At 37.4% G+C, this 19,124-nt stretch overlaps 1 protein-coding gene across 1 annotated transcript; it reads right to left on the reverse strand.

Moving 5' to 3' along the window:
• Positions 1-2,046: 2,046 nt before the first annotated feature.
• On the reverse strand, positions 2,047-5,129 carry LOC124868759. Its single transcript, XM_047366325.1, has 3 exons — positions 4,509-5,129; positions 4,379-4,412; positions 2,047-3,144 (listed from the first exon to the last, which is right to left on the reverse strand). The coding sequence occupies exons 1-3, from the start codon at positions 4,740-4,742 to the stop codon at positions 2,759-2,761; spliced, it is 654 nt and encodes a 217-aa protein (XP_047222281.1). The 5' UTR covers positions 4,743-5,129; the 3' UTR covers positions 2,047-2,758.
• Positions 5,130-19,124: the final 13,995 nt, after the last annotated feature.

Raw genomic sequence — 19,124 nt, forward strand, 5'->3', positions numbered from 1 at the left:
ATAAAGTGTTGATCTTTATAATTTTCTTGCTGTTGAATCCCATAACCCAATATGATCCCCTAAGTTAAACAAACGTGTCATCTCAATTTACTGCAGCGTAAAACAACCCTTGAACTTTGGTCTTTTCATCTCCAAAGAGACACACAATTCAAACAGCTTGCAGATTTTATTATGTAGACAAAGCGAACCTTTAGTCTAGTCAAATAAAGTATCTTTCTCAAAACGTTATAGTCCCTCAAAAGTATTGATTTTTTTTATTTGTCCCAATTGTTGCATCATTGAGTTTATTTTGAGCCTCCAGCAGCTACATTAGATCCTCCAACAAGACACAAAGCAGATTCCCTTTTACTTAAAAGAATCCATAATTATGTATGAAATAGTTTTCATCATATTCATTGATAATGTGTTTAAAATACCTTTAAAGTTCAAAGCAGCTCTTAGCAGACGGAGTTCACACATCTTTGACCTCATCTTTGACCTCTCTAATGCCACAGAGTTAGAGCTCCTTCAGATTGACCGCTCACCCTTTTTGAACTTTGATTTGGATAATTATTTGTTTAATATAACTGTTTAATTTCAGATAAACCTCTGCAAGACACTCTGTTTGTATTTTGTACTCATCTCAGACATGTTTTTAAGCATTTAGAAATGCGTCTTTCCTGAGCACGCCCGTTTCTACAATACAACCTGCTTACAAATCCAAAACGAAGGACATCAAAACCTGGACATAAATAGACCACCACCACTGTCCTCTCTGAAAGTGACCACCTTGTACCCACCACAGCAGTTATTTCCAGTTGTGTCTTCAAGCCAAAAAAAGAATAAAAAATGGTGGATGAGTGAGACATGTATGTGTGGACATATGAACAACTTATATTACAGCATGTAAATCAGACCAAACTGGCACTTATCCTTCTAGTCCCTCATGGGTTCTCTGCAATATTAACTGATTCTCTGGTGGCCTGCCAATTTCTCCCATTTCATCATTAAATTAGGTAATAAACCTTGAAGTTAGGGTCCTGATCAGTGCTGCACACTCAAACAATATGAGACGTCAATGCGTGCATTAGTTGAAATGAACTTCGTTACTTCTCGTTTTATCTGGGAATATAAAAACAGGCATATAAATCTGACGTGCTTAACATTGCTGGCTGCGATGATCTACTGAACAACTCACACACATTCGTAGGACCCTGGGCTGCCCTTATTCTAATCATAGTTCCCCCTCTCTGTCAGGATTCTACGGTTATCAACAAGCAAATAAATGCACAGTTTAAGATGAACACTGTAGAACATAGCCCTTGCTATAACAAAAAGTATATATCAGGGGGTCCATTATAACTGGCCCCCACATTAGCTCAATATTTCAGAAAGAGCGTCCTTTCCATTTTAACTCTCACTTCGCAAGTTGTGTGTAGCTCATAATTAGTTTTTGATGGTTTTTATTAGTTATTTATGCTTACCATATTTTTTTTGTCAGTAATAGGTAGAAGCTAAAATTAGATTTATTTCTCTCTAAACTAATAGGTTTGCCATGTTTCAGTGGAAAGGTAGGATTCAAGCTTCAGATAAAACTAATTTAACTGTTTGTTATCAGACTTTATTTCTCATGAGATTTGATGAATATGGGCCTTAGAGTGAAAACAGACATAAAGAATAAACAAATTGCATATTCATCACCTTTTAAATGTTATAAATTCATTTAAACATTTTCTCCTAAATGCATTCCTTTAAAGATCATTTTGCATCTCCATAAGGAGAAACACAACAACTTTTAAAAAATAGACTTTTGCCATTGCTGGCTAAATCAAAAGCACATTTTGTATATCTTGTGGCAGGAAATTTTCACCATCAACACTGGAGGTGTGTAAATGTGTGTGTGTGTTTGTTTGCTGGCCCACAGTTTTTTTTTTTTTCTAAACCGCTCGCTGCAATCAACAAACAGGATGTGATGTGCGTCCAGTTCCAGTTACAGCCTCCGTGACACCAGGGAACTTTCCCTCACCTAAAACTGTTTCACATAATCCACTTGAAACGTTGCAGATATCACTTTCATATTTGTAGTTTTATTTTTTTTTACAACAAAGAAAAAAGAACATGACATCCATGTTTAATATGGATTACAATGAAATACATTCACGGATTTAATAGTTTGTCCATAGGACTTACATTTATCTCATAAGCAAAACTCTCTTCGCTTATACGTCTCCACATGGAATGTGTCTCGTCCATAATCACTCTGATCATGATTACAGGAGTTTGTTTCCCTAAAGGTTTGTTACTCATCGCTGCTCTCAGTGCTGATTTGCACCTTTTTGAAACAACGTTCAACTCCCGAGTTCAAAACTGAACCAAAGTCGTGCTATAAAGTCACATTGACTCAAAAATGTATTGCACATGAAGACAAATGTAGTGGTATCTACAACAAAATAAATTCTTACAGTCATAAATATAGGTACATAAATAAAACATAAAATAAATACACTGCAAAAAAAGATATATATATAAAAAAAAACTGGGTTGATTGAAAGGTTTTTACAGGTTTAGTTGATGTTATGAGTGAAGTTTCTCTTGAGATTTCACCTGCTCTTTGATCTTGAGTGCAAGGAACCCCACCACAACTCTTAACTGGTACCAGTACCAGCACTTTGCCACCTTCCTGAGCTTAAACACAGAACTCATTGGTGCTCCCATGTATGGGTCACAACCCCACGGGTCAGGATGCTGTCATCAATTGGACAACTGCAGCCACAGAACATCACTCTATGAGAAATATTCCAAGGCCTGAGTTGTTCAGGTCCAGTGCCCAGTTCTCCAGTTTGTTTTCTGGCACGGTCATGAGAGTGACCAGTTCATTGCTATCCAGCTGTTCTACAGTCCAGCATTTTTTGCTCACTGTTGTTTTCTCCACATCTGCTGTAAGCTCCACATTGCAGGTTAGTTTGTTGAACACCTCCACCTTGAGGACACCTGCTTTGCATTTGTAGGTGCAGCTGACATTGACCTGGATGTACATGAAATAGATCCCCGTCTTTAATGGCTTCAGGGAATGCGATTTTGACTCATACTGGAAGTTGCTTCCGACAGATGTACTTCCAAAAAACTTGACAGAGCGCCAAGGCATTGTCATGTTGTCTAGCTGACCTAACAGAGGAGACAAACACATGGATAGTTAGAAGATGCTTACATGAGATTGGTTTACAAACATTACTTCTGTCCAGACACACCACAAATGGCTATAAAACCTCCTTCAACTTCTAAAAATAAAAAATCTGTATATGTTTAAGAATTGAAAATTACACAATATGTACAAAGAAAGGAGAAAGGGATTGAGGGCCAAAAGGGCTATAATTAATTTGTCAAATAAATATTTAGATAAGTGATAGTATAAATCATCCTGAAATAAAACTGTAATAAATACATTAAATAAACCTCAGTATTTATGTAAATGAGTCAATACACAATCATATGATTCAAGTATACTTAAACATTTAATATTTCCTTTGCTACAGTCTGTAGTAAATATATTTAAACTGTCAGTGTAGCTCATCAAATAGACCCCAACATCTGATTGGCTAAAATGCACAGGAGGTTAACTGCAGACCAATCGTCTTGTCTATTATAGTCCTACCCACTGTAAGTAGACAGATGAAACAAATGGAGCTGCAGAGAAGACTATGACATGCCTAAATAAATACTATGAATAAATAAATAAATGCCTTTAACATATATTTATTTGCTCACTGAATTTTTTTTCCTTTTCGCTCTCCATATTTAGAACACGAAATCTTAAAACATAATTCCAATCAAATGTTATTGCATAATGAATTGATGTTTTATTTAGTCAGTTAAAGGTCACATTTCAATATTTAGTTTTGAATATAACAAACTGACATACTGATGCATTTATTTATTTAAAGCATTTATCACAGTTTTATTTAAATAACCACCTATATGAACATTTATTAATTTAATTGCGGTGCTTTTGGTCCTCTATTTTTTGTATTGATTATATGTACATCTAATTATTTATGAAGCATTTATGTGAATAGTGGTGCATTTCTTAATTCATATTTTTACAGGTTTATTCAAACAATTTATTTATTTATTGGATGGTGGCACTTTTGGTCCTCTATCCAGCAACAGAAAATAGAGACTTCTTTTCCGACTTTAGCATAAAACATACTGAATTCAAGTTCTAGTTACTTATTAGCACTTCAATCAAAATAATTATCGCTACTTTATTAAAATCACAAATATCCATTTAACGCCTTGTTTATTTTTGTGAAGCCTGAATTCATTTTGAATGTGAGCCTATTTAACAAGCAGAGATTTGTTGCATTTCTTTAAGGAAAATAAAATAAAATAAAATACTTACTTGCTATGGGTTTCAAGAAGGCAAAATTCTGCATCTGTTAAAAGAAAAATGAACAGGATATGGGTTAGAAACAACCAGACATCAGACTGAGACATTAGGAGATTTAATTATTAATGAAAACATTATTTACCTTATAAGTTGGAGAAGGTGAATCAGTGATCCCCAAACGAGCAAATTCAGATTTGGGTGCCTGGAGCTCAGAGCGTAGCTCCTTCACCACCAGCATCCCACCCACAGCCAGAGCTGTCACCGCCACGAACAGAATCAGGATGGACATGCCGAGAAAAGCATCCACGCAGTTCCCACGCCGTCTGATGCTGCTCTTGAGAGACTCCACGTCCACTTGGCTGCTTTGTTGTTCCATGATCTGCTGCTGTTGAGATTCTCTTCTGACTTAAAACGCTCAAAGGTGCCAATGCAGGTTGTAAAAGTTGCACAAGAAAGACCTCGAGCTGATGGGTCAGTTAGCTCCACAGAGTTAGTCCGTTTTGTTGATTACCGCAGCTTGGTCCTGGTCTTTGGAGAGTGTGGCGGCTCTCGGAACTAAGACTGTTTTTATAGTCCTCTTTAGCGTACTTTCAGACAGAGGAAAAATACGGAAGTCATGGGTTTCCCTCCCGCCCCCACGCACACCATGACCCCCCTGCTTTCGCTCAGTGGCTCTCACAGGAGGTGAGAAAACTAGACAAGCAGACTTTCCGCGGGTGTCCTCTCTGTTGCGCAAGTGCGTCTCAGAGAGAGAACGCGTGTGGTGGAAAACGAGAGTGAGAGATATACAGAGAGAGAAAAAGTGTCGCCCCAGAGCTTTTTTACCAGGCTACATTCCAATACAGTTAAACATGAAACACATGAGAGGGAGACATTCTTAAATATTAAGCTTTGTTTCATTATTAATGAAAAAGGATGGAGCGTGGGTTTTAACCCCGTTGGGAATGGGTGGGAAATCTGCCTTCACGAACTCCAAGGCGGTAAATTCCTGTAATATGTAAAGAACGAAGTGCGCATCTTTGCTTGCATCTACTTGTCTGTCAGAAAGAGATAAAGAGACGGGTTTTGACAGTTTGGAGCAGATGGTAATTACGTTATTTAATGGTAAATACATCATCAGGTTATCAGATCGTAGCGAAATCATTCCTGGAAAGAAGAATGCTTTTGCTAAATGTTGACAGATGACATGAGCATGCTTTCTTCTCGTCATCGTAATCAAGATCAAAGATCCAGAAGAGGTTCTATAAACAACACAAAGTCATAGTTCACCTTATAATAATAAATTATAACAAGTTGGGTTTCCTGAATCCTTATTCCTGAATCATACAGAGTGTTAGTTGGAAAAAATGCATTTTCTGAATAGAACAAGGCAACTGAATCCTTTTACATATTTATGAAAAATTAAATAAATTAGGTTGCAGCATAGAGAGAGAGAGACCTGAGTGGTCATCCTTGCACAATTTCTCTAGATCTTCCAGAATCATGTTTCTTTTCATATACGCTTATCTCTTCTGCTCACCTCACAGATTTGGTATGGGATTTACATCTGGGGACAGGACTGGCAATGAAGGAGAATTAACTTTTTGTGTTAATTCGTCCATTTTCTTTGGGTCATTGTCCTGCCGTGATAACACATTCTTCACTTTCAGAAAACGTCCTCCAGGTTGTCATTTCAATTCTAACTTGGTTAGGGACTTTGTAAGAAAATGCACCCACAGCATCACAGATCCTCTACCGGTTTTAGCATGGGCATGAGGTGCTTTTATAGTAGAACTTTGTTTTATGCCAGATGCACATTGAGAGTGTGTTGCTGAAAAACCACCAAAAAAAAAAAAGGTTTTTCATTTGGGAGCACTGGGGGACCTCAAGATACCACTTTTTGCTGCCGTGAGCTTTGGAGATTATTTTCCTCCTTCACTGTTGTACACACTGTGCATGGGGGCAAAACAAACATTGGTCCCTGTCCAACCTAGAGGGCAGTAGGTAAAACAAAAAGACCTCTTTATACCCCCTGAAAGTTAGAGAGATATGGGTTACAAATTAAAAGTTCCAATAAAGTAAACAAAGTAAAGTCACATTAATGTTGAAGGGATTGTTAGGGGCACCAATAATTGTGCAACTGAAGATTTTTGTCAAAAACAATGATCTATTAACATGACATTTTATCTTATTAAATAATTATAAATAATAAATAATGCTCTCAAATAAAAGGTTTGATTTTTCTAAAATTTTCTGCATGAGGTTATGATACTGCAGTAAAAGATTAATTTATTTTAAACTTTTTTCCTTATTTTCAATAGTAGTGTCAATAAATATGGATGACACTGTATAATGAATGTTTTCATGGTAAAGTCATTTTGGTTCTTCTTTTGCATGTCATGTCATGGGATTTGTCATAAATGTACTAAACCACACTTTTAAGGTGTAGTTCATGCAAATGGTTTCTGTTGCAAAGTTTCTGTTGCAAAAAGTAGATTATGCATTGGTTGTGTAATTTAAAAATTCCTCTAAATGTTGCCTATTTCATTAAGAAATTTATTATTTGTAGGTTGTCACGTTAGAAAGAATCATTCTGATGTTTTTGCTAAAAAGTCCCTAATCTCATGTGACCAAGTTCCAAATGCAAATATCTGAACTAAAATCTAAAAACTCTTTCACCAGCTACCATTTCAAAATGGTTAAATTCTGACTTCTTTTACCCCAATAAAAGGTTTTCTTTGTAAGTCAACAAGTGCAAACATTTCCCGGGTGAATCACACTGTCTTAACCACCCAAAAAAAGAACATGTGGAAAGAGTCATCTGCAGGATACTGTTTGATGAAGTGAGGAGTCCAGCTGTATTGTTTCCAAATATAGCCCAAAATATTCTGATGTCATTCTCAGCAGCGATTTGTCAGACTACACAAATGGAGCGTGAAGTGGCATATGCTGCTGATCAGCGCGATACAGGAATCCACTTTAACCAGAACAAAACAAACCTGAAGAGGACATGTGACCAAGAAATATCCAAAATAACATTTTCAGATTACATCACAGTGAAATTCAGTTGTATTGCCATAAGTCTTGTTTGTACAGTATATTACAAAAGTATGCATACTCCTTCAACATTTTCACAATTGGCCACAACTTCCTTGTGTGTTTTTGGGATTATATGTAATCGACCAACACAAAGTAGTCCAAAAAGGTGAAGCAGATGGTAAAGGACACGTGGTTTTCAGGTTTTTTACAGATGTAAATCTTAAATGTGTGTAATAAATTCATGTTTATCATTGCTGAGTCAATACTTTCTAGAAACACCAGAATACAGCTGCAAGATGTTTGGGATATGTCTCTACCCTTTTTGCACAACTAAACACAATTTATTTTCATTTCTCTTTGCAGAATAGCTCAATCTCATTCAGATTTTATGGATACCATCTGTAACCATCAATTATCAAGTTTGGCCTCAGATTCTCAGTGTAATTTATGTCTGGACTTTGACTGGGCCATTCCAGCACATGGATTTACTTTGATCTGAACCATTACATTGTTGCTCTGGCTGTATGTTTAGGGTTGTTGTCCTTCTGGAGGGTGAACCTTCACCCAAGTCTCATTCTTCTTCCCATTACTCTGACCTGCTTTCAGATCCCTGCCAAAGAAAAGCATCCCCACAGCATGATGCTGCCACCACCATATTTATAGTGTGTTCAGAGTAATTTTCTGCCCCACATAGCATTTTGCACAAAAAACAAAAAATACAATTTTGGTCTCATTTGACCAGAACACCATCTCCTGAGTCCCCCACATGACTAATGGCAAACAGGACATATTATGGTTTTCTTTCAAGTCTTTCTTCTGACTCTAAGCACCAGAATTGTGGAGTCTATAAGTAAAAGAGGGTGTCAACAAATTACCACTTGGTGCTTCTCGTACTCGTACTTGTCGTCTTCCGCTTTATCCAGGACCGGGTCGCGGGGGCAGCAGACTCAGCAGAGACGCCCAGACGTCCATCTCCCCAGGCACCTCCTCCAGCTCCTCCGGGGGGAGCCCAAGGCGTTCCCAGGCCAGCCGAGAGACATACTCCCTCCAGCGTGTCCTGGGCCGTCCCCTTGGTGCTTCTCTTATTGTTTAATAACCTGAGCCTTGTCTGCTGTGTTCCTTGGTTCTCATGATGCTGTTTGTTCATTGATGTTCTCCAAAAAACCTCTGAGGCCTTCAGAGATCAGCTGAGTTTATACTGAGATTAGATTATGCACAGCTGGGCTCTGTCTACTAATGAAACAACTTCTAAAGGAAGTTTTTTTGCATTGGATTTTATTTACAGGTGTCAAAATAAAAGGGACTGAATGCAAATGCGTGTAGCACTTTTTAGATTTTTAGAGAACATGAAAATCATGTATTATTTTCCTTCAACTTCACAATGTTGTACTACTTCGTGTTGGCCTGTCACATAAAATGCCACAAAAACATAAATGTTTATGATTGTAATGAGAACAAATGAGCAAAAGTTCAAGGGTTGAGAATAGTTTTTGCAGCACACTCCATAATGCGTTCAGTTACTGCTACTGTTTTTGTGTTAAAGAGAATAGGGCAGCCACAAGTGTTGTAATCTTTGAGGCAGAAAGGTTTAAACATTAGCTTTTTTTTAAAGTTTACTGTATTTCTGCTGCGGAACTGGGCAGGTTTAAGCTTCTAGTTTATGTACTCTACGCCATTTTATTTTTTTGTAATGCAAGGTTTAAAAAATGTAAAGAAGGACGTTTCATTGGTCAGACGCTTGTTGTAATCGCATCATGGAAAACATTTTTACTGAGGTTCTGGTTTAAAAAAAAAGACCTGTGAGCTGAGTTAGTTCAGGAAAACATAAACCCAGACCGCACATAAGTGAAAGCAGGTATAGCTGCCCTCTGAAAGAAGGCCTCCGGAAACACACACACACACACACACACACACACACACACACACACACACACACACACACACACACACACACACACACACACACACACACACACACACACACACACACGCACACATATGAAATAGGTTTAGGTTTGTGGTGACAAAATGCCACTGTGCATCTCACAAACCTTTCCCAGTCTACATTAAAGGTGTTAGTACACCCTGACGTTGGGGTTTTTAATGATTCAAATATTTTTCGAAACCAAATCGCTAAGGGAAATTTCACATCATAACCATGTTTCCTAATAAGAAAAAAATGAGAAATTTATTCCAGACTGGCCTTCGCAGAACAGCTAAACTTATAATGTTATGAAATTACACACAGGTGGCCTTTGGCTACTGATTAGCTGACTTCAGTTGCATACCACACTTTTCAGATTAAAAATTCCTAGGCTATAGGCTATAGCTATGGCTATGGTCCTTGGTGCGGCTGTCCCGGGTTCCAATCCCGTGCTTTCTTCCATTTCACAGTTATGTGTGCTTTTTTTGTTGATCGATCACATAAAATACCAATAAAATATTGTGATTTGACTACAAAAAGTGCTAATATCATATTGTGTAACCAAGTCCCTTTAAAAAAAATTGAAACCTGTTATAATATAGGTTCGTGTAAGAGGCCCCTCATGTTCCTTAAAAGGGGATCCATGATGATCCTTAGGTGTTAGGTTTTGTTTTTCATTTGTGTTTGTTTTCATAATTCCCTGTTGTTCATCATGCTCCTTGCCATATTCTGTTCATTAGTGCCAGTTAGTTCTTGCTTCATTATTTCATTTTCCATCCATCCGTCCGTCCGTCCGTCCGTCCATCCATCCATCCATCCATCCATCCATTTTCTATACCTGGTTCTTCCATAGTGGGTCATGGGGGAGCTGGTGCCTATCTCAAGCAGTCTACGGGTGAGAGGCAGGGTACATCCTGGATAGGTTGCCAATCCATCACAGGGCAACACAGAACCAAGGACCTTCTTGCTGCAAGGCAACAGTGATTACAACTGGATCACCGTGGAGCCCCCTTTTATTTATTATTTCATTTTTTACTTACTAAGTTACTTTACTTAGTTTATTACTGTGTTCCATTCCCTGTGTATTCTAATTCACTCCCATTAGGTTGGTATTTGTCCTGCTTCATTAGATGTTTCTGTGTTTTTCTCTCTTCAGTCTCTCTGTGTTAATTAGTCTCCCTTCCTCAGACTCCCTGCTTACCTTCAACCGCAGCCGTTCTGCATTATCTCCTGATTAACACACCGGCACCCAATGTCATTCTCCACTCCTCCTCGGTATTTAAGCTCTCCGGTTCTCACTGTTCTCTGCTGCATCCTCCATGCCTGTTATTCCTCGTTCCCATGACCATTGTTCTCCACCCGTGCTTTATGTCCTGTTCTCCTTGTGTTCCATGTCTTTCACGTCATCATTCAATCATCGCAATGCTCATTCAGCATTCCTGTCTGCACTTGGGTCCAAAACTGCACATCATGACAGGTTCAGACTTGTAGATAGGAATAAATATTATTGAAAAGGAGAGTCTAAGGTGATCAATGTGAAAATTTATTTAATTTTGGGGGCTTGAATTGTTTGACCATCTCCTAATTTTTATGCCATAATTGATCCAAAATTGTTAAATTTTGTTTTATTATAATATATAAACTATGATATAATAGTTTTGTTTATGATTAAATATCAGTATTTCTAATGATAATATCTATAACTCTCAGGTATGCACGGGGCACCCAAGCTACCTGAACTGGTCCAACATTTATGTTTTTGTCATCACAGCATAACATGTAAGCATCTCAGTGCATTGCATCTGATCGCAGGCTTTTCCACAGTTGTAAATTGTCTGGGTGAGCATTAAGTTTGGTCCGGTGCAGGTGGTAAGATGCTGATCAAATAAAAATAAATACAAATCGATAATAGCAATGTGGCACATATAAAAAGCAGAACTGATTAACTATATATATTTTAAATTCCTGTCAGGACTTTGACATTGTTACTGTGAGAGGAGCCCTGCACCATTTACAAGTATGAAGTTGTGTGGTTGCAGATGCTGGTGAGGGCTTTCCGTAAATAAATTAGGCACTGATCTCTGACAGCGTATGACTATACTTTTGGGATTTATTCCCTCTGGGTCTATTTTTAATCCACTGATTTTTCTGCTGTAAGTGTTGTAGGAAAGTTCGTGGTAACCATTGAACGGGAACTGAACTGCTAAATAAAGACAAACAAGAGTCAGGAAGTGACTGCCACTGGTCACACTTAGGGTTACCTTTAATGAATCACTACTGTGAATTTCAGCAATTGCTGCAAGTGATCATGAATTTCAGCAATATGTGCAGCAAATGCTGCACATATTGTAGCATGCTATTTTCTCTCTTTTTTTAAAATACATTTTTATTGATTAATAGTTTGCACATTACCAGTATCATATAGCCTATACAGATTACATATAAATACATCAGAGTGGTCCAAGTTAGGCCTGAGTTAGGCCTCCTGTGTTTAAAAAGCAAGCAAACATCAGTGTTGGCAAAGCTGCATAGTCTGTTAAAAATTGACTGCTTCCAGAGCCAGCTTTGTGAGGCTGGAAACTGTTAGGAATTCAGCAGTTCCTGAAACATTTGTGGGTCCTTTCAGAGCTGAGGGACATTTCTAGACTCCTCTAATGCATTTATCCTATTGTGACCCATTAAAATGATGCTCATCTAGTCATTCAATGTGTTACAAGTGGTAGCTGCTGCAGTTGTTCAGTTTTTTGTGCATTTCAGAGACAATTTTATATGGATCAGATATATTGGTTTAGCAATATACATTATTACTACTCAATAGTATAATAACCAAAACTGATGTCTTTGTAGAATTTGTTTTATATATTTAATTAGTTTAATTATTTCCTGGTCCTCTGGAGTGTATGTTTGTTGGATGGAAAGATCTTGCTGTTTTGTAGGGCTTAAATCATGGTTCTGACTGTAATTCAAAGACAACCAGACACATTCCCAAAAGAAGCATTTCCTGTCTGAAAAAGTATATCTAAAGTATACCAAAGTAGTTGGATCCCCACAAGCAAAGTACTAATACAAATTTTGTGTTAGTGCTTTGCTTGTCTAGTCGGTTGGGAAGAGGACCCCATGTTGTGCCCAGTGTATTTCTGTATTTCACTGTTTTGCATAGAATCTGAACTTTATTTGAACTTCTCTGGTTTATCTGGATATCTAGAGTACATGAACACGTAGAATCTTAATGAGATTATTCTGCACCAAACAGAGATTTTTTAAACCCCATTTGGAAATGTATTACATCTGTAATCTGTCTTTGAAAATGCAAAATATTGTCAAAATCATCATATATCACTGTTTAGACATTAGGAGCAGCTACAATCGCGGAAAATGTGAAAACTGCAATTGATAGTCTTTAAGGTTAGTAGACCTCTTTGCCATGACCTTAATCTGTATTTCCTTCTGCAGATTATCTATCATAGTCAAGTCGATACTCAGGTTCGACCTTAACAAAGCGTAGAAAAGTTGCTTTGAACTTGAATCTGCCAGGAGTATGAATAACTTTGAGCCAAAAAAGAGGCTAGGTGAGCCTCAAAACTATTATTTTAAATGAGATTTCTTTATCATACCTTGTTTAGCTTTTACTTTTGAGAACATTTTGTTTTTACTGTGGTTTTTATTCCTTGAGGTTTCTAGGGAGTTTTTGTTTTTCATCTTTGTAGAAAATTTTGATTGGCTCAAGAACTTTCGCTGTTGCTGCTCTGTAAACAGAAAAAATGCCTAGGTAGTAAAAGTATCACAAGGAATGAAAATTGAGAAGTGCAGTGGTGTTATGGGAAAGATGAGGGGACTATTTTTGTGTGGGAGTAACAGAGATGAGGAAGTCTGTATGAAACAGAGACGAGAAATTTAACATTGCAAATAGCACACACACTTTTTGAATGTCATATGTTACGGCGGGGGCAAAAAAAAAACCCATAGAACTCTGTTCCTTAAAGAAAGTAATGGACCCAGAATTCCTTCAAAGTTTCCAAGCTAATTTATTAAAGCTAAAAAAAAATACCCCGACTAAGCCCGAAACACTTTGTGTTTCATTAAAAATCTAAGATGCTTGAAGGAGTTCCTTTGCAGATGTGTGTGTGTGTGTGTGTGTGTGGTGTGTGTTTGTTTTCAAACTTCACTGCATTCATTGCATATATTCCAGACTGACATCTGTTATTGTTTCTTTCATCATAACTCCTGATTGTTGAGATGATTACTGAGTAATCATCTCATAAAATACTCTAAGGCTTTTTATCATTTAGACACTAATTCCCTTACTGTTGGTGATGAAATACCAGAGAAAGCTCACAACAGAAGCACGTCATTTCACACACTCAAGGAATGCGACTGATTTGCCACAACCGGAGCGTCATAAAGCTAAACACACAAGTACACGTGCACACACACACAAACTGATTTTATTTAGGATTTTCTGTGGTCAGGATTACATTCTGACCTTTTTTCAGTGAACAAAAACAACACTGTGATGCGCTGGGCTTTCTCCCTGGGAAGTCACTGCCATGGTTTTCACTTCATGTTTAGAAAGGTGCTTGCTCTCTTTCTTTGTGATGTCGTTTTGTGTTCCTCTATGAACAGAAACAGAAAAAACTGAAACTGCTGACAATCAGCAGAAAACATAAGCAAAAAACCTCAGGTGCCAGTGCTTTTGCTGCCCCCTTGAGTAGTGAAGTAGCATAACTTGCCATGCTTTCCCTCCTTAAGTCAGCAGTCCCTACTGATAAAAACACATGCAAAAAATAAACAAATATATTACCTTCGCATTAGTTGAAAATCCATATTTAAAAATTACATACAGCCTTTTTTTTTCTCACTGATATTACATTTCCATATTATTTGGTACAATTGCACCTTAAACACTGCAACCTAGGTCATACATATTCCTTCAGAAGCTCCAAACAATAGTTTGCTGGAGGTTGGGCCCATTCCTCCTGACAGAATTGCTGTAACTGAGCCAGATTTATGGGTGCCTTGTAATGATCAATCAAAAATATTCACTTTGATATCCTTAAATCACTTTGTATCTAATTTGCTCATTTGTGTCTAAACTTCAACTTTCTTGCTACCTGGTCTTGAGATGTTGGCTCAGTAGTTCCACATACATTTCTTATTATGTCTAAACCTGTCTATGACAGGGGCAGTCCGAATTGTACAATATGTGACCTTAATGCTGTGATTGTTCTAATTTCAACTTATACTTCCAATAATGTTCAGAAATAAATAAATACAAATCTTTTGTATGAGAGGTGAAACATCTTCAAGAAACAAGAGAAATTCAGTTGCCTCCACTTAGGATCCTTAGAAAGTTGGTGACCGCTTTGAGGTATGCACCTCCGCATCCACTAACCCTGCTCTGGGATCTTGCATGGCCCACCACTTTGTGGTTGAATTGCTGTGGTTCCCAGCTGCATCTCTTTGCTACCACCAACAGTTGGCTATGGAATATTTGGTGCTGAATACATTTCATGACTGCATTTATTGCATAGGGGGCATCTTATCAACGTACTAGTGAGAAAGATCTAATCTCACCAACATCTGTCTGCTGCAGCAGCTTCCGGTTAAATCAAGAATAATTTCAATATTCCTATACTAATTAAGCAATACTGACTCTCTCACCCTGTTTAAATCACAACCTAAAACTCGCTTGTTTACAAAATCATACTCTGTAATTTTATTGCATTTCAACTGTCGTTTTATACTGTCTATAATTGTACATTGTCCTTGAGTTACCTGGAAGGCAATTTTATATTAAATGCATTATTATTGTTGTTGTTATAATAACAATAATAATAATTATTATATGTAAAGGTCTTTATGAGTAAACTTAAAATGAATTGGATGACATGCTGATAATGTGCTAATAATGCTCCTTAACAACCTTACCCTAAAGTACTGGTTCTCTTTCTTTGTCTTACTTTCCTCTACATACAGAAGCAGAGAAAAACAGAAAATTTCCTCCCACCACTAAAGAAAACCTCTGGTTTCAGTGCTCTTGCTTGAGTAGAAAAGTAACACAACTTGTCAGTTTTCCCCCAATAAGTCCCAGTCACTAATAACGTGCACAAAATGTCACTCTATTACTTCCTGTCAACTCATTCTTAATTTCCCTATTTAAGAAAAAAATAAAATTTTGTGTATTTATTGTATTCATTCAAAATGAAGCAATACATCCATTCACATTAAACATAAAAAAAATTGAAATTTATCCTTCAAATATTTCTTTTTTAAGGATAAGGATAAAAAGGATAAGGATAAAAATGATGTTTTGTCATAAATCCAGCACATGTAAACATCTAATAATAAGCAATTTTATATTTTCTGACAAGAGTACACAACGTGTTAAAATTAGAGGATTAATCAATAAATTAGACATGCTCAAATACCTCAAGGTGCAAGACAAGCTCTGAAGCCACTAGGTGGCGACTCGGTGCCCATCAACTAGAGTCATGAACCATTTCAATATGCAAAAATTAGTTTGGAACTGATAAAACTCGCATATATTTGTTGTCTTGACTAGAATACACATCAACTTTATGGCTGACATACGCTTGTTTCCAGAGTGACTGGCTCAATACTAGAGGGTTTGCTGGGAAACCATTAATGAACAATTTTTGCATAAACCTAAAAGAAATGATGAACAATTAAAACATCCGTGAGTATGCAAATAGATGAGTGGACAATCATGTCTATACAAAATGTTGCAGAAAACAACCTGACCATATTAGAGGATATTGCAAATGCTGGAATGTGAAGAGAGAATTTATTCAGAGAGGGTTTTCTGATCCAAGATAAAAACTGGTTTAGGTTTCCAAGAACAATCCAGCTGGAGCTGTTCTTGGAGTTTTCTTGAAGTGCAGCATGGCAAAGAGCCATGTGCTGCCTGTACCCAATAGAGACTGTTCGTGTTGATCCTGAGATGAGCGAACCCAGCAGTGTGGGATAAATTTATTCATAGGACAGGCAGATTTAAAAAATATCTACAATATGGGCAAAAATACTTCACTCTGTAATCACAGCATCCTGGTTTTAGCAAGTGACTTCCTGTTTTTTGATGGTTAAACTTCAGTTTCAGAGCAAAAAAACCTAAGTGTAAAGTTTGAAATACTTCTGCATGTCAGGATGTCACATTTTGGACTTTGTTTGTGGTTTTGTGTTTTGTTTTGCTAGATGTTCTTGTTTGAGGATTTGTATTCATGTTTATTCCTTTCTGTGTTCTGACAGTTCTGCTTTCCTTTTGCCTCCCATTGTGTTCTCCTCTCGTCATTAGTTTTCCTCTTTTAGTTGTTAATTACTCAGTTTTTGTCCCCTTTACATTCATTGTCCCTCTTAGCTCTGTCTCCTCTAATTTATTTTTATTCTCCAGTCCCTCCTTTTATAGGTTAGCTTTAGTTACTGTTTACTTTTATTCTAGTCCTCATTTCCTCTGCTTTAACAATCTGGCCCCACATGTCTGGAGTGATCTTAAAGTAACATAGAAATGGAGGCAGGAGACACAACAGAGTGAGTAAATACCAGACCACAGGCTCCACCTAGGGGAGGAAAGCACAATTACAAGGGAAAAAACCCTATTAAGTAAACCGCATCCTCTCAGTACTTTCACAACAAAGCCCTATGATTTGAGTTACTTTATTCCTCTGTTTGGTGTAAGTATTTAAGGATTAAAAAGTTGAACTGTTATTCAGTTGGCTGACTTTCTACTGATGTTAACAGGATGTTTTAAAAATGTGGTTAGAGTTAATCAGTTACTGTATAATGACATTTGTTGGACACTTTTTGTTCAACCAAGAAGTTTGTTTCGAAAGGAAATGACACAGGCATGTCTCAATCGTTTACAAAACAATGTGAAAGGAGGATCCTGTTTGTAAAAAGTAATTTACCATTCTAATTGATCTATGGAAAAATATGTATGTGCATTACAGTAAACCCTTCTTATAATTGCTGACCAGCTTTTTGTATGTTTTCACTGGGATTTTGATAATTCTTTATATTTGCAGATGAGATCCAAGTTTTGGAGGACAGAAGACCTCCTTGCCATCACCCTAATCTTTAGCTCCCTTCACAGATTCTCAATAAGATTCAAGTTGGGACTCTGTCTGGGCCTCGCCTAAACCTCAATATTACTGGAGGTAAGAAATACATTAAAAGAAAAGATTACTTTAAACCTGTCTGTTGTCACAACCAGAGGTTATGATTGGGCTCTGACTGGATGTAGGTGTGCTGCAGCGTCTCTACCCTGATCTCCCATATTTACTCATATGTAGTAACAGACACTGCAGATTCTTCTCCCTGAGATCTTATTAGAGGTGCCACAGATCTAACTGATCTAGCTGGACTTCTAAGGTTAAGGGAGCTGCCAACCTTTTTCATTGTGAGAATATCATGACTTGAAAAGAGTTCACAAACAGGCCGATGGACAGAAAACCAAACAACCTGGCTAAGTAGACCTGTGATCTGAGATCAACATGCTTGGAAAGAAATGGCAGCTTTTCCCGCTTTTGCAGTTCTCTAATGTGCAAAATAACTTGTGGATCTTAGTGGACCCCATGCTGTTTTTAGATATATTAATAAACTCATTAATACCAATCCTCTTGTAGTATTTTGCCTTCTGCTTAGGAATATTGGTTGCATTAAATGTACAATTATAATTGACAACACTGAAGCAGTTGTTACATACACAAAACTAGACATTAAACCAATTTTTGGTTAGAGTAATACTGGTAAAATATACTGCCTGGCCAAAAAAAGGTCGCTACCAAAAATAAAGGTCACACACTCTAACATTTTGTTGGACCGCCTTTAGCTTTGATTACAGCATGCTTTGGTTGTGGCATTGTTTCGATAAGCTTCGGCATTGTCACAAGATTTATTTCCACTCACTGTTTGCACCAAGATCCTGTATTGATGATTCAGACAGTGTGAAAGCAAAGCCTTCTCCAGCACATCCCAAAGTTTCTCAATGGGGTCAAGGTCTGGACTCTGTGGTGCCCAATACATGTGTGAAAATGATGTCTCAAGCTCCATGAACCACTCTTTTACAATTTGTGTCATGATCCACCTGTGTTAGGTTTTGTATTTGTTTACTTTCTCTGCACAGCCAGGTTCCTCTCTGTTCATCTCGGGTTATTAGATTTCTTCTGTTTAGTTTTGGGTTCTTCCTGGGTTCTTGTGTTATACGTGTTTAGTTATAATTCCTTATAGATCTGGTTCTTATTGCTTATATCTTCTATTCTGTCCCTTTGTTTATTTAGACATGTCCTGTTTCCTCCCTGCTCTTCTGCTCATTTGTGCTTAATTAATCATTCTTCGCCTGTATTGTTCAGGCTCCTTTGTTCCCACCTGTTTCTGATTTAATTTGGTCAACGTTTAAGAGCTCGCAGATCACAATCTTTCAGGAATTTTGTCCGAACACATTTCTTTCTCAAAGACAATGGTTCTCCACTATCGTTCCAGTTTTTAATAATACGTTGAACAGTTCTTAACCCAATGTTAGTAGTTTCTGCAATCTCCTTAGATGTTTTCTCTGCTTGATGCATGTCCATGACTTGAAACAGACTGACGTCTTTTCCACGACCACGACATGGTTGTTTAAGAAATAAGAAGCAACTCATTGCATCAGGGGTTAAATAACTTGTTGTGAGCTGAAAGATAATCACCCATACAGTAATTATCCAATAGGAGACTCATACCTATCTGCTTCGGTAAATCTAGGTGGTGACTTTTTTTGTCCAGGCAGTGTAATTTCTTACAGTTGTAAGTGAATTTGCAAGTGAA

This window comes from Girardinichthys multiradiatus, chromosome 5 (genome assembly GCF_021462225.1).
Source record: "Girardinichthys multiradiatus isolate DD_20200921_A chromosome 5, DD_fGirMul_XY1, whole genome shotgun sequence".
NCBI classification, from domain to species: Eukaryota; Metazoa; Chordata; class Actinopteri; order Cyprinodontiformes; family Goodeidae; genus Girardinichthys; species Girardinichthys multiradiatus.